The 24,376-nt window shown below is 51.1% G+C and overlaps 1 protein-coding gene across 4 annotated transcripts in view; it reads left to right on the top strand.

The window, feature by feature from the left end:
• The window catches only part of NFASC (neurofascin), a 54,658-nt gene that overhangs the window by 10,156 nt on the left and 20,126 nt on the right, over nt 1-24,376 (top strand). For 2 of the 4 annotated variants that reach the window (XM_058855487.1, XM_058855488.1), the window contains exons 7-22: nt 1,687-1,798; nt 2,405-2,589; nt 3,155-3,286; nt 3,994-4,137; nt 4,955-5,066; nt 5,165-5,331; nt 6,000-6,147; nt 6,741-6,865; nt 8,503-8,604; nt 8,708-8,905; nt 9,910-9,980; nt 10,946-11,168; nt 12,287-12,402; nt 13,498-13,702; nt 15,426-15,548; nt 16,066-16,239. In XM_058855487.1, coding sequence (XP_058711470.1) covers nt 1,687-1,798; nt 2,405-2,589; nt 3,155-3,286; nt 3,994-4,137; nt 4,955-5,066; nt 5,165-5,331; nt 6,000-6,147; nt 6,741-6,865; nt 8,503-8,604; nt 8,708-8,905; nt 9,910-9,980; nt 10,946-11,168; nt 12,287-12,402; nt 13,498-13,702; nt 15,426-15,548; nt 16,066-16,239 — 2,337 coding nt within the window. Of the gene's footprint in view, nt 1-1,686; nt 1,799-2,404; nt 2,590-3,154; nt 3,287-3,993; nt 4,138-4,954; nt 5,067-5,164; nt 5,332-5,999; nt 6,148-6,740; nt 6,866-7,671; nt 7,708-8,502; nt 8,605-8,707; nt 8,906-9,909; nt 9,981-10,945; nt 11,169-12,286; nt 12,403-13,497; nt 13,703-15,425; nt 15,549-16,065; nt 16,240-24,376 lie in introns of all 4 variants that reach the window. The other 2 variants (XM_058855486.1, XM_058855489.1) reach the window with 2 other exon arrangements.

Genomic DNA, 24,376 nt, shown 5'->3' on the forward strand with positions numbered 1-24,376 from the left:
ATTTTTCCAGCTCAGATCCATCCAGAGGGATGAGGGAAACCTTGACACTTCCAGCTGGAACTTCCACATGCTCAGAGCCTCTGGTTCTCAGGGAATTTCTGGCTGCTCCCTGTTAGAAACAGCAAAATATTTATTATTTATTGATTTATGTTTATTATTTATTAATTATTATTTATGAATGGCGCTGTGCTGAGACAAAAATCTTTTTTTTTTTCCCTCCGTGCTGTCCTTAGGTTCATTAAAGCCAGGAGGGTACTAATTAATCTCCCTGATTTTTAATTGCCATCATTAATACAGGCTTGTAAAATCCGGCTTGGCTCTTCCAGTTATCCCACGGGATCTGGAGTGGGAATAAATCCTGATCAAAGCCAATCTTGGCTGATAAAAGAATTAATTCTCGCTTTTCTGATTGTGGTGGAGGTTTGGGAGCTCTGCCCTGGGATGGGTTGAGCTGGTTTAACCGGGAATGAAACTTTCTCCGGGAGCAGGGATGCAAACAGACCCGGAAAACTCCGGATAAAACCGAGATTTTCCTGTCCTGGGAATCCATTAATCCATAACTGACTAAACTGGGAGCGCATGAGTTTGTGGGAGCCGCGGGATGTGGGTGCGGAACCAATTCCAAGGATTCCTGGGATGAATCCTGGGCTTGGGTTTTCCTTCCCTAAGGTGGGAATTCCAGGATGAATTCCTCTCCTCACTCCCCTCCTCTTTCCCCTGCCGCAGCTCTGGAAGTTTCTCAAAATTCCCAAAATCCTGGTTGCCTCCCACTCACGGAGTCAAGGAAATTTTGGGGCATCCCAAATCCTGCTCCAGCGCCGGGATGGTCTCTCCCCATGGATTTTTTGTTGTCCCTGTTCCCATCCCATCCCTTTCCTTATCCCATAACTCCCATCCCTGCTACTGCCGCTTTCCCGCCCATCTCATCCTGTTTTGTCCTCACTGATCCCGATCTAGGTCAATCATTCCACTCCTTAATGGAATTTTTTCCATGAATAATTAATTTTTTCGCCCTGCGAAGAGGCCTTCACTGTGTGTGGATCCGTAGGGAATTGTCTCGTGTCTTCCCTTTGTTTTTTTTCCCCATTAAACTTCCCTGTCCAGCTCTAAATGGGTCATTCTGGTGGCTGAGCTGTCCCTTTCCAAGGGGAACCGTCCTTCCAGGCCTCCAGGAAAGCTGGAAAACCTCCCTGGTGCTGCTGGAGCCCCGGGCATGCTCCGTATCCTGCAGATTTCCATGGAAAAGCAGCTCCGGGTCTGAATAAACCCTTCCCGTGCCCATTTTTCCTGTTGTCCTTTGTTGTGTGTTACATCCATCAAGATTTCCCAATTCCATCTGATTCCAGCCCACTTTCCAGAGGCAGGGAGGGCGGGAAAAGCGGGAACTGATGGAATGGGGACGGTCTCCAGCGCTCAGCTCCCCCTGCCACTCCTTCTCCTCCCTGCCGGCCAAACTTCCCCTCTCTCTTTCTCCTTTTTTTTCCAATCCCAAATTCTTTTGGAGCCCTCCCTTCCTTCCAGGCGCATTCCCGGGTGAGTTCAGAATCCCGGGATGGCTGGGGAGGTGACGCTTTCCATGATTTCCTGGAGACTTTTAAAAGACCCGTGTTTTGTTTTCTTTGTTTTGTTTTTTGGTTTTTTTTTGTTTGTTTTGGTTTGTTTCTCCTTCTCTCCCACTGATTCCAGCCCGAGGGATCACGGAAACCACTCCCAGCTTCATGTATCCCTACGGAACTTCCAGCAGCCAGATGGTGCTCCGAGGGGTGGATCTCCTGCTGGAATGCATCGCCTCCGGAGTGTACGTACCACGGAGAGGGTGATCCTCAGCCATTCCCAGCGGGATCGGGGCATGGAATCACCCCTGGACTGGGAAAAAGGGATCATTCCCTCCTTTTTAGTTGTTAACAATGCTCCCACAACCCGCTCAGCACACGGAGCTGAGGCTTCCAGGTGTTTTCAGATCCTTATCCAAGGATAATTCCCCACTGGTTTGTCCTGAAGTTTGGGAATGTCCTGGGAGCCTCTCACCACACTGGGTGGGAGGACATTCATATCCCTCAGAAGCATCCTGGGCTCGTGGTCCTGCCCAAACCATCAGAGAATGGTCAGGGATGAGCTTTGAGGTCCCTTCTGCCCCAAACCATTCCGGAATTCCGTGATCCTGCATTCCCAGGGGGATCAGGAAGAAAATGCTGTTCCCGGAATGCTCCAGGCTGTGGTTTAGGGGTGGTGGTGGGAAGGAGGGTGATGGGAATAAAGGTGAACCTTTAGATCAGACCTTCCCCCTGGGTTTTAGTGGTTCCCAGGATGGGAATTTCACTGTTATTTCGGAATAACAATTCCTTACTTGAGAGAATCATTCCCTTGCCTTTGGAAAAGCTCTGATCCGCTCCCCTCCCCTCAGACCAGCACCGGACATCATGTGGTTCAAGAAAGGCGGGGAGCTCCCGGTGGGCAAAACCAAGCTGGAGAACTTCAACAAGGCCCTGCGCATCTCCAACGTGTCCGAGGAGGACTCCGGGGAATATTTCTGCCTGGCCTCCAACAAGATGGGCAGCATCCGCCACACGATCTCGGTGAGAGTGAAGGGTACGTCACCTTTACCTTCCCTCTTTCGGTCCTGGCCGCCTGCAGCAGGGAGGGGACGTTCATGGAATGCTGGGAGGGGAGAGTGGGGCCTTTCCCTGAGCCTGTGCCCTTCAGGGAATCATGGAAAAGGTTGGGTTGGAAGGACTTTAAAGATCACCCACTTCCACCCCCTGGGAATTCCACACATTCCGTGTTGCTCCAAGCAGCATCCAACCCAGCCTTGGACACTTCCAGGAGTGGAACGGCCACAGGTTCTCTGGGAATTCCATCCCAGACCCTCCCCATCCTCTCAAGGAATGATTCCATCCCAATATCCCATCTAAACCTTCCCTTTCTCAAATTAAATCTTGTCCAAATGGCCCCAAAAGCAGCGGGAGATGGGATCCCACTGACGGAAATGGTGGTGGGTTTGTGTGGCCAAGGAGAGGGAAAGGGGGCCTCCTCCTTCACCAAATCCCAGGAAAACCAGGATTTCCATCTCCTTCCTCCCCCAGGGAGCGTTGGAGGGGGGATTTTGGGGGTGGTGCCGCTGTCCCTGTGTCATCGGGGCGGGGCTGTTTTCCAGCTGCTCCCTACTGGCTGGATGAGCCGGAGAACCTGATCCTGGCCCCCGGCGAGGACGGCAGGCTCGTGTGCCGGGCCAACGGGAACCCCAAACCGTCCATCCAGTGGCTGGTGAACGGAGAGCCCATCGAAGGTGAGGGAGGGAGAGACTGGGCCTCCTTCTCCAAAACCCCAGCCAAAATCCCGACCAATGATACCCTAGCTGAGCATGAGCCAGAGTGACTTCCTTCTCCAAAATCCCAGCCAAAATCCCACCAATGATATCCTAGCTGAGCATGAGCCAGAGTGACTTCCTCTTCCAAAATCTCAGCCAAAATCCCACCAAAATCCCAGCCAAAATCCTGACCAATGATACCCTAGCTGAGCATGAGCCAGAGTTACTTCCTCCTCCAAAATCTCAGCCAAAATCCCACCAAAATCCCAGCCCATATCCTGACCAATGATATCCTGGCTGAGCATGAGCCAGAGTTGCCTCCTTCTCCAAAATCTCAGCCAAAATCCCAGCCCAAATTCCCAGCCAAGGATCTTGTGGCTGAGTACGAGCCAGAGTTGCTTCGTCCTCCAAAATCCCAGCCCAAATCCCAGCCCAAATCAAGTCCAGTCACTGATCCCGTGGCTGAGCACAGGCCGGAGCTGCTGCTGGGCTCCAGCTCCCACATGGGCTCCACGTGAAGCCCCAGCTTGTCTGGGATGGGCCCAGTTCACCCCGTGGCTCCCAGCTGTGGCTCCGGAGCTCACACACCATCACCGGGTTTGGGTCGAGCTGGGAAGACGCTCCATGGTGTTGTGGGGCGGATTTCCATTCGGAATCGAGTCGAAGGAGTTGTCCTTGCTTTGAAGCATCTCCCCCCAACCCGAGCCGGGAGGTGGCCGGGGACACCATCGTGTTCCGGGACACGCAGATCGGCAGCAGCGCCGTGTACCAGTGCAACGCCTCCAACGAGCACGGCTACCTGCTGGCCAACGCCTTCGTCAGCGTGCTGGGTGAGTCTGCAGGAATGGGAGCATCCAAACCTCAAATTTCCACGGATTTCCACAAATTCCCAGGATGGGTTGGGTTGGAAAGGACCTTAAAGCTCAGCTCGAAGCTCACCTTAAAAGGGTGGATGTGGTACTTAGTGCCAAGGTGGTGTTGGGTCGTAGGTTGGACTTGATGATCTTAAAGGTCTTTTCCAACCTTGCTGGAAATCTTTTCCAACCTTTTTCCGAGCAGTTGGTTCTGGGATTCATCTAAAATTCCACTCTCTTGCCATGCGTGGGGGATGGAACCTTCCACTATCCCAGGGTGCTCCAACCTGGCCTTGGAAACTTCCAGGGATCCAGGGGCAGCCACGGATTCTCTGGGAATTCCATCCCAGCCAGGAATTTCTTCCCAATATCCCACCTAAACTCTCCTATTTTAGTTTCAAATAATTCCCCTTTATCCTAGTACCACATTCCCATGTAAAAGTTGCTCTCTTGGTTCTTCCAAGTCTTCTTTTCCCTGCAAAAGTTTTCCGTGAGTTTTTCCCTTTGCTGCTCTGAGGGAAGGCACAGAGGCACACAGGCTTTGGAGCAGGAATCCGTTGCCATGGATTCAAACCAGGCAAAGATTGGGCAAATCCAGGGATATGAGTCACAAAACCAGGCTGGAAGGAGAGGGAAGGGGAGGTGAGCAGGAATGGAGAAGCTCTACTGGGTTCTGAAAGTGCCAGTAGGAAAAGTGAACAAAAAAAAAAAACAAAACAGGGAAAAATCTGGAAAAGAGCAGCAGAATCCATTTTTTCTCCTTCTCCACGGCTGGAATTTTGGCTGTTGGCAGATGTTCCCCCCCGGATCCTGGGGCCCCGGAACCAGCTGATCAAGGTGATCCAGAACAACAGGACCCGCCTGGATTGTCCCTTTTTCGGGTCTCCCATCCCCACCCTACGCTGGTAAGAGCCAGATCCCGCCCCGCTCCATCCCGAGGGGTGGGAAAGGGGGGGTTTCCTGCTTTTCCTTCCCTTCCAACAGCACTTTGTGGTGTTGGGAGGTTTAAGAACGGCCAGGGGAACATGCTGGATGGAGGCAACTACAAAGCCCACGAGAACGGGAGCTTGGAGATGTTCATGGCTCGGAAGGAGGACCAGGGAATCTACACCTGCGTGGCCACCAACATCCTGGGGAAAGCTGAGGCCCAGGTCCGCCTGGAGGTCAAAGGTAGGGGCACTGAGGCACCGAAATCTTGGATTTGCTGGAAGTCGCAGCAGAAGTAGTTGAGGTCAAAATCTTGGATCTGCTGGAAGTCGCAGCAGAAGTAGTTGAGGTCAATGTCTTGGATTTTCTGGAAGCTGCATCAGGAATAATCCTTGAGGTGAAGGGGGTTGGTTGTGGCTGATCTGATCTTCCAGCGGATCAGAGCTGGGAGCCTTGAAACGGTGGAGATTCCATTTTAATGTTGGGAAAAGTGAGGCTGGGGGTGGTGGAAGGGCTTGGGCTGGGTCTCAGGCTGGGAGATTCCATCGGCAACGCCAACACTGACCCCAAGCGCTCCTCAGGGTCAGCTGAGGAGAGTGAAACATTTTTGGAATTGTTTTTACCCCACTCAGCATATCTGGCTGCTGACTTAAAAAAAATGTTTGTTTTTTTTTTTTTTAAAGGCTCAGCACGAATTCATGATTCATAAAATTAATTTATTTCTTCAAAGCTGGACAAACACCCCAAGTGTGCTTGTCCTTCCCAAGTAACCCAGCTCACCGTTGAGTCCTTGATCCAAGGGATCCAGGGTGTTGGGACATGACCCTTTGTGACCTCCTGCAGACCCCACCAGGACCATGGGGGGTCCTGAGGAACGTGGAACGTGACCCTTTGTTTTTGACCCCCTCCAGACCCCACCAGGATCGTGAGGGGCCCCGAGGACCAGGTGGTCAAGAGGGGCACCATGCCCCGGCTCCACTGCCGCGTCAAGCACGACCCCACGCTCCGGCTCATGGTCACCTGGCTCAAGGACGATGCCCCTCTGCACCTGGGGAACAGGTCTGTGCCCAAAAATCCCACGGATTTCTCTCCCAGAATTGTTGGATTTTTTAGCAGGACATTCCAGGAGTCCCCAGGGATAAATATTGAGTTCCCACCTAAGGAACATTTGATGTTTTTTGACACTTTTAATCTCATTGACTCCCCCCAGCAATTCCAGCTGATTTATCAGCAAATCCAGACTTTGCTGCAGGTTTTATTCCTGGATATCTGGGGACATCTTCATAAAACCTGGGAATTCATAACGAGCCGCTCCAAAATTAATGTTTCTCTGCTGTGGCTGGCACAACTTTAATTTCCTTTCTGTACCTGACTCCCCTTTCTTGTGAGGCAAGATCTGATCCCAGGGCGCGAGCCCGGGGTTGGCTGTTGTCCTAAAAATGTGATTATTCCCCAGATACACCGCAGGGCGCATGATTCCTTAGGAAATGAGCTTTCCCAGAATAACCCAGCACATCCTTAGCTGATAAAACCTCCAGAGCAGAGATGTTCTCCTGCTCTGGTTGGGTTTCCCAGCTGGATTCTGTCAGGGAACATCCAGCCTTCAACTAAATATGTTGGGGCAGAATTTTTGGGATGCTGTTTCCTTGAAGGATGAAGAAGGAGGAGGATGGTCTGACGATCTATGGCGTGACTGAGAAGGACCAGGGTGACTACACGTGCGTGGCCAGCACGGAGCTGGACAAGGACTTGGCCAAGGCCTATCTCACCGTGCTGGGTAAAGCCCTCCTGAGCCCACAGCTGAGTGCTTGGCTTTGAGCGGGACACCCCCACCTCCAGATCGGGCTGGAAGGGGGGTCTGAGCTCCAGGGTTGTCTCCTGGATGCTCAGGGAGATGCTGGCAGAGCAGGGGTTCCATTCTTGCAGGATTCGCTGCCTCGTCTCACATGATGGCACCGAAATGGTGCAAAAAAATATCTTGGCATTTGAGGGCAAAAAATTAAACAGGAATGGCTGCACACAGCCCAAAGTATCCCCAGGTGGATGTTGAAGATCTGTGAGAAAAGTCCTAAATTTGGGGGTGAATTCAGTGGGGTGTTGGGGTGCTGAGTGGGATTGGGGCCGAGCCAGCTCCTCCTGGCCCTGTGTCCCCTTTGTGTGTCCCCTCTGCAGCACAGCAGGGACAAACTTCATTCCCCTTTTGTGCCACTGCAAGCTCTGCTTGGCAAGCACGGATTTATCATCCCCCGGCCACCTCAGGTTCCCGGGAATGCCACAACCTGCCAGTGCCCCTCCACAACTGGAACAGGAATCCCAAATCCCAAAAAATTCCCCTGGGCTTGATTTATTTCCCCTCCTTTCCCCTAATGGCTCATTAACCCCACATCAGGCTGATATTTCCCTTTTTGCTGTCGACAACAAGTGTGGGTAAAGCATGGAGTTCTCTGGGGGAAGGATATTCCTGCTCTGCTTCCCAAACTGGATTAATTCCCGCTGAAATCTGGAACTTTATGTTTGCCAGGTTCTCCTTTGGCCACCCAAGCTTAAACTAACCCGGTTAACAAGCACTGTCTTACCTTGCAGCCGTCCCCGCTAATCGGTTGAGAGATTTACCCAAAGGTAATCGTCACTAATTCCTCGCCTTCCTTTTATTTTCCCACCTTGGTTTTGGTTTTTCCTCACCAGCCATTCCAAGAGAAAAGGGGGGCAGCTGGAAAAACTGGGGGATGATGGTTCCAAGTTGTCCTTGAAGGAGCTGAAGCTCCGAATCCTCTCCAAGTTGTCCTCGAAGGAGCTGATTTTTCCAAGCGCTGTCCAAATTGTCCTTGAAAACCCATCCATGGGTAGAAAGCTCCTGTTCCACCACATTTTGTGTGCCACGGTGGCAGCTCCCGAGCGCAGCAATCGCTTGAACTGTACTTGAAAATCCTGATGGGAAACAAAAACAACAACCTGCGTGGAATGCCTTCATTTTTACCTGGAATTTATTCCCGTTATTGCACCAGCTGGTCCTTGTGACCAGATTAAAAAAAACAGGGAATTTCTATCAAATTTATGTTTTCACTGAGGTTTTGTGTCCTTTCCCTGCTTTTCATTTGTATTTCTCTGTGTAAGGTCACAAATCCCCCTAAACCAGCAGCTGGTGCTTCCCCCACCATTATTTTGGGGAAAGGTTAGATTTTTCCTGGGAAAGGCAGGATTTTTCCTGGGAAAGGCAGGATTTCCAGGCAAGACACTGTCAGAACTTATCACATTTGTATTTTAAAAATCACTCTGGTGAGTTCTAAGAACTAAAGAGCTGCAGGAACGTGGATTGTGCCCTGGAGCACGTCCTGCCCACAGGGCTGGGAGAGGTGATGGGAACTGGGACTTGCTCCTGGGACAATTCCAGCCCCATTTATCCCATTCCAACAGAACGACCTGACCGGCCCCGCGACTTGGAGCTGACGGATCTGGCCGAGAGGAGCGTGCGGCTGACGTGGATCCCTGGCGATGACAACAACAGCCCCATCACAGGTCTGTCCCCTGTCCCCAAAATCCCCGTCCCCCTCCCTCTCCCCAGCGACGGAAAATCCCTTCCCATCCAAACCCTTCGCCCACCCCTTCCCGCTCTTCCCAGACTACATTGTCCAGTTTGAGGAGGACCGCTTCCAGCCGGGAGTGTGGCACAACCACTCCAGGTATCCCGGGAGCGTCAACTCGGCCGTGCTGAGCCTGTCCCCGTACGTGAATTACCAGTTCCGGGTGATCGCCGTCAACGACGTGGGCAGCAGCGTGCCCAGCCTGCCCTCCGAGCGCTACCAGACCAACGGGGCACGTGAGTTCTTCCCAGGCCTTTCGTCCTTGGGATCCACCACTCTCCAGGGAGGCTCTTCCCTCCATCCCAGGAATAGGCTGGCAAGGGCAGCGGTGGAATTTTCTGTGTGGAGTTCTCAAGCCTGTGGGTGATGTCCTTCAGGGAAGCAGATTTATGTAGAAGTCACTCGTTTATTATAAAAAAATCTGGTTTTCCTTCTTTTCCTCAAAGGGAAGATTCCTAAAGGAATTCTTCCAGTCCTTTCAGACTACAGGAAGCTCAGAGATCTGTAGGAAAATCAGATTCAAATAGAAATATTGTTAATTATTGGCTGCTGTTGAAGCTGGTGGATGCTGTGGGGGTGGCGAAGCCCTGGCACAGATTATCCAGAAAAAATGTGGCTGCCCCATCCCTGGAAGTGTCCAAGGCCAGGTTTGATGGAGCTTGGAGCAGCCTGGAATAGGGGAAGGTGTCTCTGCCTGAGGCAGGGGGTGGAATTGGGTGATTTTAAGATCATTTCCCACCCAAATTCCGTGACAAAAGAGCCAAACAAGCTCCAATCCACAACCAAGACTTGAGTTTGTCTGCCCAGTGCTTTCTCGGAGAATATTTGGGAAAATTCCAGGCGAGGAATTCACAGGAATGGCAGCAGCTCTGCTGCATTTCTTCCTTTTCCCATTCCGGGGAGATTTTTTTGGAGGATCTGCTGGCATCTAGTGTTGGCTCCCAACAGTGCCCGCCGTGTCTCAGGCTCGAAGTGACAAAACTCTGCTCCCTCCACAATGGTTTCCTTTCAAAGATTTAGGACATTTAGGGAACAAAAAAGAGCCTCCTAAATAAATGGCCTGGTTTTCCAGAGGACTGAGAGTCTCGTGTCCCATTAACCTGAATGGGAACTTCTGGAAAAATCAGGCCATTAACTTGGGTCTTGGAAGGACTTTCGGCTTGCAGGGTTTTAACCGCTCAGTGGTGGTTTTTTTTGACATTGAAAAATCCATTGCTTTGGTTTTTAATGTGAATTTCAGGTCCCGAAATAAATCCAACGGGAGTTCAAGGGGCAGGGACCCAAAAAAACAACATGGAGATAACGTGGACCGTGAGTTCTTCTTGGATGCCTTTTGGGGTGGAGTTGCAGGATGAGGGGGAATGGGTTCAGAGTGCCAGAGGGCAGGGATAGACGGGATGTTGGGAATAAATCCTTCCCTGGGACGGTGGGGAGGGGCTGGGATGGAATTCCCAGAAAACCCATGGCTGCCCCATCCCTGGGAGTGTCCAAGGCCAGGTTGAAGCAACCTGGGGTCACGGAAGGTGTCCCTGCTCATGGGGGTGGAATGGAATGGGATTTCAGGTCCCCCCCAACCCAACCCATTCCAGGATTCCATGAAATACAAAGCAGAAGGTACAGGAAAGGCCGTTTTTAGTTCTGTGATAAAAAGAATAATAATAAAAAAAATTCAAAATCAAATAAGTCGAAGACGTGACACCCAAAGATGGCGAATTCCAGACTCTGCTTCCCGAGCATGCCCCAAAGCCAAGTCCTTGAGCAGCTCAGGGGATTTCTGGAGCTGCTCCTGCTTTGCTCCCTGCACCAGCAGGTGTCAGCCACAAATCAGGGATGAGCTGTGAGGAGGGTTGGAATGGCAGCGGGAATAGAGACTGGAACACGGGGATAGTAGATTATGGAATATTTAGTGTATAATTCTATATTATGCACATCTTTGATTTATTTTATATAATACATAGATAAGGAATCTGGGCTAGTGGAAGTGTCCCTGCCCATGGAAGGAGCTTGGAATTTAAATCCCTTTCAAGCCAAATCATTCCAGGAATAAAATCCAGGATTTTGTGAATAAAATTGTCCTCTCTGGAGGACAAGAACTCTCCTTGGGGACAAAACCTTGCCCTCCTTTGGGATTTGCTGATGGAGCCTGGAATAAGACCCCACTGCTGAGCAGAACCTCTGGATCTCCTTGGCGGAGAAATCCAATTGTTCTTTTTTGGGTTGGTTTTTTTTTTTTCCCTCCTTCTCACTTTCCCCTTCTCTGTTTCGCTCCACTGAAGCCTCTGAATGCAACTCAGGCTTATGGGCCCAACCTCAGGTACATCGTGAGGTGGCGGCGGCGGGACCCCCGCGGGAGCTGGTACAACGAGACCGTGCGGAGCGCGCGGCACGTGGTGTGGAACACCCCCATCTACGTCCCCTACGAGATCAAGGTGCAGGCCGAGAACGACTTCGGCAGAGCCCCGGAGCCCGACACCTACATCGGATACTCCGGGGAGGATTGTGAGTATTCCCGCAGCTGCAGGTGGGGTTTTGGGGGTGATCCCATCCAAGGGTAAGGAGAGCCCGGGATGTGGGCGGGGCACTACGGGATTTGGGACAAAAATCCACTTTGAGTTTGGACAAGCAATGGAGATCCTGGACAGTGGAAGGTGTCTCTGTAAATGGCCACCAGGGCTGTGGGAGATGTTCCTGACCATGGCAACCAGGGCTGTGGGAGATATCACCATCCATGGCCACCAGGGCTGTGGGAGGTGTCCCTGTCCGTGGCCACCAGGGCTGTGGGAGGTGTCCCTGTCCGTGGCCACCAGGGCTGTGGGAGGTGTCCCTGTCCGTGGCCACCAGGGCTGTGGGAGGTGTCCCTGTCCGTGGCCACCAGGGCTGTGGGAGGTGTCACCATCCATGGCCACCAGAGCTATGGGAGATGTTCCTGACCATGGCCACCAGGGCTGTGGGAGATGTTCCTGACCATGGCCACCAGAGCTATGGAAGTTGTCGACATCCATGGCCACCAGGGTTATGGGAGGATCTGGATGAGCTTCCAAGTGTGTGTGTTGTATGGAGGCAAAGCAGGGAGATCAAGGTTCCTCCTGCCTCTGTTTGAGGGGTGGGATGGATTAAAAATCGCCAAAATCCACAAAAACTGTCCCAAAAATAGTCAGATCTGAGCTGCTTCGCTCCAGGTCTCTCCACAGAGCAGAAGCTGTAGAAAGGAGGAAAAGTCCTTTACCTAAAACTGGATCAAAAGCAAGTTGATCAAATTCCAATTAAAAATATGGAAATGAGGTTTTTTTCGGCACTTTGAGGTCCAGCTTTGGGGCAGGTGAGGCAGGAAAGGGTTGGATGTGCTGGGATCCCTCACCTGGACAGGGAGGTGAGCCAGACCCTTCCCTGCAGCAGGAATTTCTGCTTTTAGCTGGATCAGGAATGTTCTCCTGATGGCTGGAGGAGCAAAATCAGATTTTCTTTTCTTTCCACGGAAGAGGGTGGACACATCGTGGGGCTGCTGCCCACGGGATTTGGGAAAAGCACAGCAGGGGGTGTCCAGCTGTCCAGCTGTCCGAGCTCCAGGGTCATTCCAGGTTCCTAACAGCCACTCCGCTTTATCCCTGCCCGCCCAGATCCCAAGGCTGCGCCCACAGATGTCAGGATCAGAGTCTTAAACAGCACTGCCATAGCTCTGACCTGGACCCGGGTGCACCTGGACACCATCCAGGGACAGCTCAAGGAGTACCGAGTGAGCAAATCCCAAATTCCCCAAATCCCCGCCCAGCACCGACCGCTAACACGGCTAAACCTCCCAAAATTCCCAGCTGGCTCCCAGGGGTGGAGCTGCTGGATGTGGGGATGACAGAAAACTTCCTCTGCTCGCCAGGAGCCGTTGGGTTTGGGGCAGCACCCAGGATTTGCTCTTTGGGGTGTTGGGATGAGGTTGGGGATATCTCCTGTTGCTTCCTCCGGGCTTGGCTGCAGGATTTGGGATGCTCCAAGAAAACCGGGAGGGATTGGGATGGTCCTGACCACCAAGCAAAGGGGCTCTGAGAGAGTGACCCCAACCAGGACAGGTTTTGTGTCATCCCCAAAATACTGACAGCATTTTTTACTGATCAACAACCCCTGCAAAGCTTAAACCCGCAGTCAGGACTAACTGGGCGCTAAACCAGCGTGGTTCCCTGTTTTTCCGGGTCTTTCCAGGTTTATATTTCATTTTTATCTGTCTTTCTGGATTTATATCTAATATTTAATACTTGCTGCTGATGCACAGAGGATGGAGCTGTTCAAACCAAGCCAAACCCTGAGCAGGGCCCTTCCTCAGGCATTAGAACATTCCCAAAACCTCATGTCCGGCAAAGAATCCCAACATTCCCAAGCTGATCATCTGCTGGCTCTGCTTTCCCTGATTCTTGGGAATTTTCTGAACGGATTCTTGCTTCTGAATGAAATAGGATTTACACTTAAGAGATTGAATGGGAGATTTCTCAAATTCTGGCTTTTATTTGTGCCTGCCTGCGTCCCACCTTTCCTTGTCCGCCCCTGCTCAGAGTGGAAAGGGAGAATCACTCGGATTTTAATCCTTGGGAATTAGGAACGGCTTTAGTCTGAGCCCAGTGGTTTTACTCTGTGTTTTGAGAAGCTCTTAACCCCCTGCTCAGCCTCTCCCTCAGGTAACACCCCCAATTTTCCTCATGGAGCTTCACTAATTCCTCTAAAAACTTCCACAACCTCCAGCAGCCCTTAAAAGCAAAATTCTGCTTTTTAACATCTAAAAACAAAAAAAAAAAACACGATTAAACAGGGAAAAAGCTTCACCTGGCCTGCCTGTTTCTTGAAGGCCTATTTCTGGAGAGAGAGCAGCTTGCTGAAGAACCTTTGGGTCTCCAGAAAACGGCAGTTTGTGAGTTTTCCTGGAGACCGCAACCGGGGCACCGTGTCCCGGCTGTTCCCCTACAGCAACTACAAGCTGGAGATGGTGGTCACCAACGGCCGAGGGGACGGGCCCCGCAGCGAAATGAAGGAATTCCCCACCCCTGAAGGAGGTATGTTCCCACTGGGAATTTTTTCCCGCTGGGAGAGGTTTGGGTGGAGCAGATCCAAGGGAGCTGAGCCGCAGCTGAGGAGGGATTTTAGCGGAGCGTCACCCAGGTGCTGTCGCTGTCGGTGACGCCGCTGAAGGCACAGCTGGATTTGTCTCCTGACCCCTTCAGCATTCCCAAAAATCCCTGTCAGGTGCTCTGGACATCTCAGCCAAGAAGATTTTGGGCTGAACAAGAGAAATATTTGCAAAATCCTCTCCTAATGCACAGCTCTGTGCCCTTGATTTGCTGCCTGAGCTCTAAATGTCCCTGAGCCAGGGTTTGGGGACGTGGCAGCGCTTGGATCCATCCCGGAAAGGGCAGGAAAACCTTCCCAGGACCTTCAGGAATCACCAATTCCTCCGCCAGGCTTTTCAGGCAAGAGCACCTCGTTCTTGTGTCAAGGATGAACTCAAGGGTTTAATTTTGTCGCTGGCACAGGAGCTATTTATAGACACGCCGATAATTCCGAGTTGGAGCCGCAATTCCAACAGCTGGAAGTGACTTTTGCTACAGCGCAGGAGGGAACTCAGGCACAGAAGGTCACAAAAACACAGGGAAAGATTTGCAAGTCTTGTCTCAAAACATTTTGGGGTCTCCCCTTTTCCTCCCCATCCCACCCTGACATCTTTCTGCCTGTTCCTTCACTATTCCTTGGAAAAATCTCCATTTTAAAGGATTTTCTGTGGACAATTGAGGTTGTTTCAGAGGATAGGGTTCAATTCCTGTAGGTTTTGCAGGCAGGGGCATTGTGACCCTATTTCTGGGGGATTTGGGCTGGCTTTGGACATTTGGGGTGATGATAAGGACATGTGGGTAGCGTTAATTAATAATTACACTGGATTCCACTCTTGTCATTGGGAAAATGTGGATTTTAATTTTTCCTATGCCACCAAGCCCTATTATTGACTCAAACTGACATTGAGGAGGCTGAAGGATATCCTGAGCAACTAAAAATAAATCCCTGAGCTCTCCCATCTCTCTTCCCCCAATTAAGACAGCGCAATTAGGAGGAAATCAGGAGAATAATTTAACTCCAGGCTGGATAATTCTTTCCTTCCTTCAGTAGTCAAAGCAGCGATAATCCCAAACATTCCTTAGGGCGAGGAGCAGTGGGCAGCAACTCCTTGGGGGGAGATCTCTGGAATTCTGGTTCCCAGTGATTTTTGGGGATAAGAGAAGCCACTTTTGGGGGTTCAAAGAGAGGAATCTTTGGGATGAAAACCTTGGGGTGAGAGTTGGGTATAATTAAGGTCAGGAAATTTGGGTCCAACAGGAGAAGTAGGGCTGGAGTTAAGAGAAGTTTTCGGGATATTTTGTGTTTCTAAGGGAGAAATTTTGGGGATGAAAACCTTGGGATGGGCAGGGCGTGTAAGGAAGGCCGGGAAGCTTGGGTCCAACAGGAGAGGTGAAGCTGGAGCTGCATTCCAGCTTCTGTGGCCTCGCTGGAGGATCCCACAGGATTTGGATCACGCCAGAGCTGCTCTGCTTTTCCTCCCTGCTGAAAACCCCACCTGGCTCAGGGTTTTTGGGATAAATCCTGGTGTGATCCATTCCGGGTGTTTCTGTGCAGGAATTTTGGGGTCTCCAGGGCGTGGCCCAACCCGTGGCGGGTGCAGCAGTGCGAGGTTCGTTACCCCGTGTGTGTTTTCTCCTCCCTCCCCTCTCCTCCCCGCTCCCCTCCAAGTGCCCAGCTCCCCCAGGTACCTGCGGATCCGACAGCCCAACCTGGAACTCATCAACCTGGAGTGGGATCACCCCGAGCATCCCAATGGGATCATCACGGGATACACCCTCCGATACCAGCCCTGTACGTCCCACGTCTTCTTCCCGCTGATAAATCAGGAAATCCTTCCCTTCCCGTTTTTTGCCAGGGCAGGGAGATCCGTGAGGAACTGCAGACTTCCACGGTGGGGAAAAACTGGTGTTGGGAAGGGTCCTGGACATCTGTGGGAGGGAGGGAGGGGTGGTGGGTGCTCAGCAGCTCCTCAGACTCAGCTTTGGAGGGAAAATCAGCTGGATCTTGGATTTGGGAAGATTTTGGGTGCAGCCAGAGTAGTTTTTGTGCTCATCCAAACTCAAGATTTAGGAAGTGATACCCCAGGGCCTGGGGCAGTAGAAAGCACCCAAGGTCCCCCCCAGCAGGTCCCCAAGCCAGGATGTCACCAAGTGCCCCAACCCAGCTGTGTTCAAGAGCAGCAGAGCTCTGAGCCCCACAGTGGCCCCACAGTGACCCCACAGTGACCTCACAGCCCCTCCAGGGGGTTAGGGATGAGCTGGACACCCCAGGAATTCCTGGCCCAGCCTGCCCTGCCTTCCCTCTGCAGTTAACGGCACCCGGAAGGGCCAGACGGTGGTGGAGAACCTGTCCCCCAACCAGACGAGGTTCACCCTGCAGAGGTCAGACCCCATCTCCCGCTATCGCTTCGTGCTCCGCGCCCGCACCCAGGTGGGAGAGGGAGAGGCCCTGGCTGAGGAGTCGCCGGCGCTGCTGGATGAAGGTAAGGGCAGAACCCGGCTCTGCCGAGGGGATGGAGTGGGACAGGATGTGTCAAACCCAAAAAACGGCATGGTGGCAGGCCATGGAACTGCCCAAAAATGGCATCGTGACAGGCCATGACAAATCTCAAAAATGCCGTTGTGACAGGCCCTGGAACAGCCCAAAAATGACGTTGTGATAGGATGTGGCAACCCCCCAAAAGTGGCATCGTGGCAGGCTGTGACAAATCCGAAAAAGGCATCGTGAGGGGCCAGGGAACAGCCCAAAAATGGAACCAGGGAATCCAAAAAACCAGGAGTGCGACGGCCACTGAGGTGGAGGTGGCCAAAGGTGGCAATAAAAACCCAGCTGAGGTGACCTGGGGGCTCTCCTGTGCTCCTGGGAAGCCCCTGGCTGTCCCCCAGGGTGGGACATTCCTCGTGTGCCCTGGAGCAGGAGGAAATTTGCTGAATTTATGTTTTATGCCAAGAGAGGGCAGAGTGAGATGGGATTCTGGAAGGAATTCCTCGCTTGGAGGGTTTGGAAGCACGGGCACGGAGAGGTTGTGGATGCTGCTGCATCCCTGGAAGTGTCCAGGGTCAGCTTGGAGCCACCTGGGATGGTGGAAGTGTCCCTGGGTGGGACTGGATGAGATTTCAGGTCCTTTCCAACCCGAACCAATCCATGATTTTGGGATCTCTCCCTCTTTGTGCTGAGGGTGAAGCTCTGATTTGTCCCTCTGTTTCTGTGTGAGCTCAACAGGGGCAGCTTTGGGGGATTTTTGGGTGTAGGGACCTCGGTGCCACCTCCCTGTCACCCCATGGGCATCACCTGACCCTAAAAGCCTCCAGAGCCCTAATTTCAGCCCCATAATCAGATAAAACTCCTGGTGCCACCTCCCTGCCACCCCATGGGCATCACCTGACCCTAAAAGCCTCCAGACCCCTAATTTCAGCCTCATAATCAGATAAAACTCCTGGTGCCACCTCCCTGCCACCCCACAGGTGTCACCTGACCCTAAAAGCCTCCAGACCCCTAATTTCAGCCCCATAATCAGATAAAACTCCTGGTGCCACTTCCCTGTCACCCCATGGGCATCACCCGACCCTAAAAGCCTCCAGAGCCCCAATCTTGGCCCCAATAATCAGATAAAACTCCCGTTGTGGAACATCCATCAAATTTAAGTGGAAGTTCTGGAGCCCCGAGGGAACCAAGGGCGGCTCTCTCCCCTTCTTAAGCTCGGCTGCCAGAGCTGGGATTGGGTTAGAGCTGGAATTTAATGGGTTTTCTCTCCTTCCCTCATCCCAGCTAATGGCTCTGAGTGGGGAAAGCGATTCCTGCCCGGATCCAGTGGGAATAAAACCATTCCCGACACCCCTGGGGTGGGATCCAGCAAAATTTATTGGATGTGTGGGAGAAGAAACAGCCAAGGAAAACATAAGAGAGGCCTGGAATTGCTTTAAAAGGAATTTTGAGAACTCAGGGATTGGATTGAAGTTGAAAACTGAATATTTTTAGCTGGTTCGCACCCAAATTTTGGAGACTGATAATAGCGAGATAACAGTTGTGGTGTATAAATTTTAATCGATACGGATCAGTTTTATGTATTGGAAATATCAGGTGGTGCCCAAACCTGCTGGACAAGATAAGGAATCCTCCCTGCGGGGTTTGGGGTGAGGATGTAGCACTGGGTGCCACCAAAAAGACGAAGTTTGGCCATCAAAAATAAAAAAATTATCAAATTTATGTAATTTACTCCCATGTAGCAGAAACTCACCCTCTGAACAGGGGGTGCAACAGGAAATAGGTGAGTTTTGCTCGCTTTGATGTGACTTCCTGCCAAGCTGAGGGGAAGACGAGGCTGGAATTTAAGGAAAAGAAGCAGATTAAGGAAATTCAACCCTTTAACGTGCTCCGAGGAGGTTTTCTGCTCACCATGCAGAGTTTAAATCAGGTGGGATGAGCAAGGAAAAACTGAGATGAAATTTGGTGTCAAAACCAGTTTTTGTTGGGATTAGACCTAAACACCCACTTAAGTCCTCGGCTTGACCACACCATTGTCACCTCGATGCCACCGCTGTCACCTCAGTGCCACCCCTGGCTCCTCTTGGGTGTTTAACCTGGATCCAGGTGTGGTTTATCCCAGACTCTGGTGTGGTTTATCCCAGACTCTGGTGTGGTTTATCCCAGACTCTGGTGTGGTTTATCCCAGACTCTGGTGTGGTTTATCCCAGACTCTGGCGTGGTTTATCCCAGACTCTGGTGTGGTTTATCCCAGACTCTGGTGTGGTTTATCCCTGATTCCTGGTTTATCCCGGATTCCTGGATTCCAGAGGCATTCCCAGGTTGGATTTAACCACATTTCTCCCCTCTCTCTCCGCTCTCCGATGACTCCGAGTGTCCTGGCAGCGCGTTGGGGTTGTTTGATAAATTCCTGTGTTTTTCTCTTTCCTCTTTCTCTCCGTTTTCCTGTTTTTCCCTCTCTCTCTCTCTCTCTCTATCCCTGGTGCTGCCTCCGAAGCCACACCAAGCCCAGGTACCGTACCCAGAGGTAACCGGCATGGGGGCAACGGAGCTTGCCAATTAAGCTGCCAATTAAGCCGAAAAGTTCGTTAAAACCCTTCCAATGGCCACGCCAATTGGGCACTTCAATCATTCCAGGCACAAAGGGGACCAGGGTGGTTCCACAGCGGGGCAGGCGAAGATTAAAAGGTCTCTAAGCCAGGCTTAAAAGCCTCTCAAAATCTCATGAAAACCAAACTGCGGTGGCCACGGGCTGGGCGAGCCCAAAGGAGAGTCGAGTTCCCATTAAAATGGGTTTTTTCCCTGTTAAAGATGGGTTTTTTTCCCTATTAAAGAGGGTTCCTTTCCCTATTAAAGAGGGGTGGTTTTTTTCCCTATTAAAAGGGCATTTTTTCCCTATTAAAAAGGGATTTTTTTTTTCCCCATTAAAGAGGGTTTTCCCCTGACAAACAGATTTTTTTTTTCCTATTAAACATTCTTTTCAATATTAAAACGGATTTTTTTCCCTGTTAAAGAGGGTTATTTTTCCTATTTTAACAGTTTTTTCCCCCGATTTTAGCAAGGATATTTCCCCCTATTATAGAAATTTTCCCCGTTAAAGTGGGTTTTCCCCCTATTTTAGAGGGGTTGTTTTCCCATACTAAAGAGGGGGGGTTTGCCTATTATAGATTTTTTTTTTCATATTAAAGAGGGTTTTTTCCCTATTAAAGTGGAGTTTCCCCTATTATAGAGGCTTTTTTCCCTAATAAATATTTTTTCCCCCTGTTAAACAGGGTTTTTTCCCCTCTTAACGAGGTTTTTTTCTCCTATTTTAGAAGGGGCTTTTTCCCCAATTGAGAGGCGATTTTTTTTTCCTAAATGAAAGAGATTTTATTCCCTATTAAAGACTTTGGTTCCCTCTATTAAAGACATTTTTCCCTCATAAAAGAAATGGGGTTTTCCCCTATTAAAGAGGGGTTTTCCCCCTATTAAAGAAGACTTTCCCCCCTATTTTAGAGGGGTTTTTTCCCTATTAAGGAGGGAGTTTTCCCTATTAAAGAATTTTTTCCCTATTAAAGAGCTTTTCCCCCTCTCACAGAGGATTTTTAAGCCCAGCTCTGCACAAACCCCTCTCCCTTTTTAACCCTCGCCTTCCCTACCCCACAAAACATTTCTGGCTCTGTGGGGCCCTTCCAGCACCTGTGGGATCGCAGCTGGAGATTTGGGATTTTTTTAGGGATTCCTTGTAGCTCTCCCAGGGCTTCGATCCAGGAGATTCCTCCCATTCCCGGTGTCCATTGGAAGGGTTGAGCGGGAATTCGAGCTGTGCATGTTCTGCATGGAGCCTTCTGCTGGCTTTGCCCTCCTCGCTATTCCCAAAACGTGGGAGCAGGGAGAGACCTTTTCCAGCACCAGGGACAGCTCCTCCTCCTCCTCCCGCTTCCATGGAAAACCCGATCCCGGTTATCCCAGCGCCGCCCTGCATCGCCCCAGCACAATTCCAGGTCACCCAGGGAAGGATTCCCGCCTCTCACAGACTTGGAAAATTCTGATTTTCCTACATCTAACACGCATTTCCCACATTCCGAGCAGCGCGAGAGCCTTTTCCCAACTCGGGAATGTGGGAATGGCCGATCAGAGGTGCAGCCAGCCCCGAACTCATCCCAAAAAAAAAAGCTTTTTGGGAGCAGCAGCAGCTCCTGAATCTCCACACTGAGGGCTCTCAACAGGTCCTGCTTTGTCTCTGCACAGTCCAAGCAGGAACAGCTTCCCAGGGAAGGTTTTCCTGAGGGATCCAAGTGCAGGATTCACTTTCCTGCCTCGTGGATGTTCCTTTTCCTTGGATTTTGTTGCAGCGATGTCTCTTCCTGATGTTATTTTGCTTTTTTCCCCGCTTTCCTACAGAAGTGCCAATCTTTCTCCTTCCTGTCTTTTTCTCTTCCTCCACCTTCCCAAACAAAGATAAAAATGAAGAGGAACAGATTGGTCAGGTTTAGGTGGTGGGAACCTGAAAATGCACTTAAAAATCCTGGAAATGCACATAGAAATGCTGAGAATTAACATAAAATCCCTGGAAATGAACATATAATCCCTGAAAATGCACATAAAAATCCTCAGGATTGAGACCACCCTCTCCTCCAGCTCCTTCTCCATCCAGGGTTTGGCTCATCCACCAGAATCCCGATTTTCTTTGTGGATCAGGATCACTTCAAGTTCTTTTTCTGCTTCCAGAGGGTCTTCCTGAACTCTGGAATCAGCCTGACCTTTTCATCCTCCCAGCACTGAATCATTCCCAGCTTCATTTCTTGCCCCACTGGAATTATTTGTGATTTTGGGGATAATCCTCCAATAATCCAGGGCCCACCCCTCCATTTTCCCCTTTCCAAAAGGAGAAACAACAATTTGGAAAGGGCTGAGAGTCGGGAAGTGGAGCTGGAGGTCGGGAATTGCTGCCTCATCTTCCTCCCCATTCCAGGCTCCAGGAGAGGACTCAGGGCATGGAAAAATCCCTCTCCCATCCCAGATCTGGATCTCGTTTCTCCTCAGGCCTCCTCAGGCTCCAGAGGATGTTCCTCTTCCCAACAAACCCAAGGAAATGCTCCCTGACCTTTCCCATCTCCGCCGGCTGACCCAAATCGGGCAGGTTTTTATGGAATTTGTCCTGAATCACAGGAAAATTCTCTTTTCCACGTCTGGAGCTGACAGGGAATGAAAAGGTTCCTTTTCCAGGGGAAACCTGACACAGGCGGGGTCAGGGCCGGGAGAAACCGGAGCAGGTGATGGAATGGAACTGAAGTGCAGGGATTTTCCCTCAGGAGAGGCTTCACCTTCCCTAAGCCAGGTTTGGACAGCAGGAGAGGAGATTTGGGAAAAAGAGAAGACTGAAAAAGAGTTTTGATTTATACTCTGGCCAGGAAAAAAATCCAAAACCAGATTTTTTTATTTTCCATCCTTAGGGAAAAAACTTCATCAGGGATCACAAAGAAATCAGGATTAGACTAAGAGGGAAAATCCTGACTTTTCTCTGTCCATAAATTTGAGGAGAAAAATCCCATTTTTCATTTCAGAAACAGAGGAATTGCTGAGCCCTCTCTTTCTGCTCCAGCACTCCCTTCTCTTCTCTGATTTCTTCTCTTTCCACATCGGATTTTCAGCACTTCACGGCCAAGGATTCCCAATTTCATTCTGTTGGTAAAAACTGGGAGAATTAAAACTAAATCTCTGCCAATATCCTCGGCCCAGTCATCAAAAATCATGAAAAATTCATCCCAATTTTTCCAAGCCTCATTATTCTGTAGACACACCCCAGGGAAAGCTGTTGCCACAGCCCGACAACACATTAAAAGCACCTTTAAATAATTAAAAAGCAGCAGAGATTGGGATTGTTCCCTGGATTTAAAAAAAAAAAAAAAACAAACAAAAAACCACTTTTCACTGAATTATCCCAGCAGGATTTGTGAATTTTCCTTAGAGCTTCCCTTAAAAAAATCCCGTTTTTCCTTTTAGGATTCTCTCTCTGTTCGGGATTTTTTCCCCCCCTAATCTGAGCTTCAAACAGGTTTTTGTGGAAGGTTTGGACTCTTTTTTTACTGCTCCACTCCCAGCTGGGGAGGCAGCGAAGAGCTCAGCATCTCTCATTAGTGAAATTATTAATTTCTGCATCCTCAATCCATCATCTTGCCCCCATCCTTCCCTGAGAGGGGATAATGGGTCTTGGAGATGGAAAAAGCCTTGAAAGGGAGGCAATTAAAGAGCTGAGTGCTCGTTTGGCTCTTTCCAGGAAGATGGGCCCGGATAAAATTGAATTGCTGCTGGTGGTTTTAGCCCGAATTTCCCGGGTGATTTCTTCCCGCTTGGAGCAATTCCCGGGTGTTTTCCCGCCCTGGGATGGGGGAAGTGGCTGCTCTCTTTTGGAAAAGGGGGATTTTCACCCCATCCCACAAATTCCAGGTGTTCCCTCCTCTACCCAAACTTTCTGTCCGAGCCCTGGGAATGCAGGAAAACAACTCCAGCTCCTCCCCAAAGCTCGGGAATGGCGCGGTTGGAGCATCGCGGCCGTTTTTAGGAGGATGGGTGGGATTTCCAGGCTTTCCAAAGGTCTGGGAATGCCAGCCTGGGTCTCCTAACTCCCTCTGGGATCTTTGTCACTCCTGGTGGCAGCGAGAGGGACCCTGGGATCCCTGAGATCCCTTTTTTATTCCCAGGGGATATTGGATCCTTGAGATCTCTGAAATTCAATTTGATGCCTGAGATTCCTGAGATCCCTCTGATCCCTAAAATCCCTTTTCTTCAGGGCATATCAGATCCCTGGGATCCCTGAAATTCTGCTTGATCCCTGGGATACCTGAGATCCCTGAGATCCTTTTGATCCCTGAGATCCCTTTTATTTAGGGGATAGAGGATCCCTGGGATCCCTGCAATCCCTTTTCTTCAGGGGATATCAGATCCCTGAGATCCCTGAAATTCCACGTGATTCATGTGATCCTTTTGATCCCTGAGATCCCTCTGATCCCAGAGATCCCTTCAGGAGATATCAGATCCCTGGGATCCCTGAAATTCCACGTGATCCCTGTGATCCTTTTGATCCCCAAGATCCCTCTGATCCCCGAGGTCCCTTTTCTTCAGGGGATATCGGATCCCTGAGATCCCTGAAATTCCACATGATCCCTGTGATCCTTTTGATCCCCAAGATCCCTCTGATCCCCGAGATCCCTTTTCTTCAGGGGATATCGGATCCCTGCGATCCCTGCGATCCCCACCATCCCTCATCAGGGGACGGATTTCACAGCCCAGCGAACACCCCCGATCTCCCCCACCCCAAATCTCCCAGCTGAGCTCTCCTCCCGCCCCCATTTCGGACTGAAACCCAAACGAGGCCGCAGCTCCGCATCCCGGGGCTGTTCAGGATCAAATCCCAGCCCTCCCTCTCCCTGGGAGCCGAATTCCCACCCTCCCCTCCCCGAGTTTTCCAGCTCACCCCATCCCACTCTTCACCTGGCCCTGCTCCTGCCAGGATGATTTCCATCCCCGCCATCCCCTCCTGGATCCCGCTCGGGAGCCAGCCCGAGTTATCCTGATGGGAAGTGACGGCTCCGCTCCCGGGGATCGCTTCCCCCAGAGCCGGGGAAGTGGGGCAGGGAGGACAAATCCCGCCTGGAATGGCTGGCAGCTCATCCCGCTGCTCCAGGCGGGGCAGAAATCCCGGAGGATTTGGGTGCGCGAGGGATGCTCAGAGATCCCGCACCAGGAATAGCGAGGCTGGGATTTATCCCGGATAATCTCTTCCCCGTCTGAACTCGGCAAGAGAATTAAAGCCGAATTTCTGCCGCTCCCGGGAGGCGCTGGGAGAGCCCCAATGGAAGCTGGAAAGCCGTGCCAGGTTTTCCGCCGGCTCCCGCCTTCCCCAAAGTCACTTTGTGCCTTTTGAGGTCTCGTTTTCCTCCGAGGGGAGCCGGGAATTCCCATGGGAATGCCGAGCCCGCATTAGCGGCTCACTGTTCCCCGCCTCCGGCGCGTCTCCATCCCGTTAATGGGGACATTAACCCGGCGACACCAATCTCTTAACCCCAAAAAGCCGCCAGCAACCGGCGGGGATGGATGGGGACAAATCCCAGCGCAGGAAAAGCTTTTAGCGCCCTCGGGACCCCGAAAAGTCC

The sequence above is a fragment of the Poecile atricapillus genome, chromosome 23 (genome assembly GCF_030490865.1).
Source record: "Poecile atricapillus isolate bPoeAtr1 chromosome 23, bPoeAtr1.hap1, whole genome shotgun sequence".
Classification (NCBI taxonomy): Eukaryota; Metazoa; Chordata; class Aves; order Passeriformes; family Paridae; genus Poecile; species Poecile atricapillus.